This window comes from Cryptomeria japonica, chromosome 5, assembly GCF_030272615.1.
Source record: "Cryptomeria japonica chromosome 5, Sugi_1.0, whole genome shotgun sequence".
NCBI lineage: Eukaryota > Viridiplantae > Streptophyta > Pinopsida > Cupressales > Cupressaceae > Cryptomeria > Cryptomeria japonica.
This window is the reverse complement of record NC_081409.1, coordinates 38,797,346-38,799,975: the sequence shown is the minus strand read 5'-3', so window position 1 is coordinate 38,799,975 and position 2,630 is coordinate 38,797,346. Positions and strand designations below refer to the sequence as shown.

At 31.3% G+C, this 2,630-nt stretch overlaps 1 protein-coding gene across 1 annotated transcript; it reads right to left on the bottom strand.

Moving 5' to 3' along the window:
* Nucleotides 1-1,028: 1,028 nt before the first annotated feature.
* On the bottom strand, nt 1,029-2,630 carry LOC131875701 (putative kinase-like protein TMKL1). Its single transcript, XM_059220318.1, has 2 exons — nt 2,615-2,630; nt 1,029-1,651 (listed from the first exon to the last, which is right to left on the bottom strand). Exons 1-2 carry the CDS (start codon nt 2,628-2,630, stop codon nt 1,029-1,031), a joined length of 639 nt encoding a protein of 212 aa, XP_059076301.1.

The following is a 2,630-nucleotide window of genomic DNA, read 5'->3' as shown; positions in this document are numbered from 1 at the left end:
TTTTGGTTTTTTTAAAGTTAGTAACTGGGGGTTGAGTGTGCAAGGAGTGAAAGGTTATTGGAACATGAATGGTAACTAGTTCTCTTCCTCTATTTTGCTTCTAATGTGGAGGTGGTTTCTAAATAAGTGGATTTCGAAGTTGTGACTCTTGGTCTTCTATAGATGGTTTCTAGTGTGGTTGCTTGAAAGGAGCTCATTTTGTCTTATTGTTGTGCTCGTTAGATCTTGCATTGGTCTCATGTTGATACAATGAAAATAATATATGTAAACTATCATGAATTTAAAGTTAAAATTAAGATGAAATTGAACTTTAAACTTCCAATCCATCTTATCCTAGACTTTCCACAACATATCAAATACCGATAAAAAATAAACAAATTGAAATCTAGCAAGAAATTTATAAGCAACCCTTTTCTTAAAACAGAGTACCATTTATATGCAATATGAAAAAACCAGTTGACCTTTATTTCAAGTCTTCTCATCATCTTGTATAATCATCATATCTTAGATTTATATGAGTGTAGCATAGAATCCTTATACATATAGATAACTATTACAGTTTATAAAGTGTTAAAAATAATCCTAGAATGGTAAGATTCTATTTTTTGTTTACTATTCATAAAGTTTTCAGTATGATGAAGAACCAGATAAGCCTATAAATTCTTATTGATGTCAGACAAAAGTATTATGCACATCTCAGTAACATCCTTTTAAAGACTCTTGATGATTATTTGTCCAAAAGTCCAAAATCAAGGCTCATTGATCATGTATATACCTTACATGAATTCATTCTATTTTTTGAATTTTCTATTATTTTGATGATGGATCATAAAGTGAGATTCAAAGCATTGGTACAAAATATAAATACAATTGAATCAGAAACAACGACAAGAAACATAATAGATTATGAAAAACTAATTTAATCAAATTACAAAATACTATTCTATTTACTCTAATATCTGATGGATGGTGAATTTTCAAGGAAAATGTGAAGTGGGTATGAGCCAATGGACTTTTATTTCCTCTTCTCACAGGACAGACTCCCTGCTACTTCTGTCATCAGAAGTATATTGTGGAGAAAAGCCATATGTTGGGGACAGAGGTGCAGGACAGATCTTCTCTAGTTGCCTTACAACCTCTCTCATATCAGGTCTAACTGAGTGAGAAGGTGCACAACATCCCATTGCAAGTTGCAAAATTTGAAGCAGCCCTTCCTCAGTTGGGCTTCTTGTTCCTCCCCCAAGAATCGCTGGGCTAAAAAGCTCCGAAATCCTCTCATCCAGCACAAAATTCTTCACAACCATTGGTAGATCGACAATCTGATTGGCTGAATCCCTTTCATCCGGTCTTCTCCGAATGAGAATATCGAGTAAAATGATACCAAAACTGTATGTATCTGATTTTGTGTTTAGCTTCTTCAGCTTCAGGACTTCAGGTGCTAGGTAACCTTGCGAGGCAGAAGCTTCTAGCATTGCAATCTTTGAACTCTGGTTCATAAACTCATGAAACCCAAAGTCAGAAAGATGGGCTTCATAATTTTCATCTATTAGTATGTTCTTGGATTTGAGATTGCCATGTATTATGGGTGTTTGCAGGCCACCTCTGGTAATTCTATGCAGCTTAGCCCATCCAGGTGCTGTTCTGTTTCGATCTACAACAAAAAATAACAATAAACAAGATCAAATTTTGATGCATAAGTATGTAGGAGTCATAAGACCAAATCATGCTAGATATTTTCTGTGTAAGAGATCATATCCTTCATTATTAGATCACAAGCACAGTTTGATCTGAATCTTATGCCTGCAACCTTACAGGCATGTCTTACAAATGGATTTCACAAGATAAGAACATCTTCATTTTATGCTTCAGACCTTAGTCCCATATGGACTCTAAGGATATAATCTTTTCTAGTCATTTTTTTTTTCAATGTGTAACATTATTTTTCAAATGACAATTTAAACACGTATTCATTAAAAGAGGTAGAAATGTGTTTCTAAAAAACATCTACATATTTCATATTGATGTCTTTATTTCAACAAAAAAATTAATATATACAATAAAAAAAAGAAAAAAAAGTTGTGCTATAAAATAAAATCACTCTCAATTATGACTAATGTGGATTTAAATTTTTTTTTTAAATTATCCAACAAAAAATTATGAAAATATATGCATGTACTAGATATCGATGCTAATAATATGTGTTTAAAAAATACGCTTTAATCTTTTTTCTAATAAAAATTATGTTGTGGAATAAATATCACTTGTTAAAAATATTATTAAGTATTAAAAAATACTTTAAAACTACACAATTTTTTTTAATATATTTAAAATCTACATATAAAATCTAAAAATCACTAAGTCACATTGTCTTCAATTCTTAATGGTTAGCTTGCTATAGTTGGTAAAAGTAAAAGTTCAGCTAAAAATATTGATTTCAATGTCTCAGTTAGGTCAAAATGTGGAACACACTATTGTGGGATCACTAATCGAAGGAGGAAGTTCAACCAATGTGACTTTAATACTTGGAAGTGATGAATAGTGTTATCATGCTCAATATTTTTTTGTGTACAAAAGAGTTCTTCCTTCAAAGATAGAAACATAGAAGAGAAAATACCTAAAGAATATCCCAT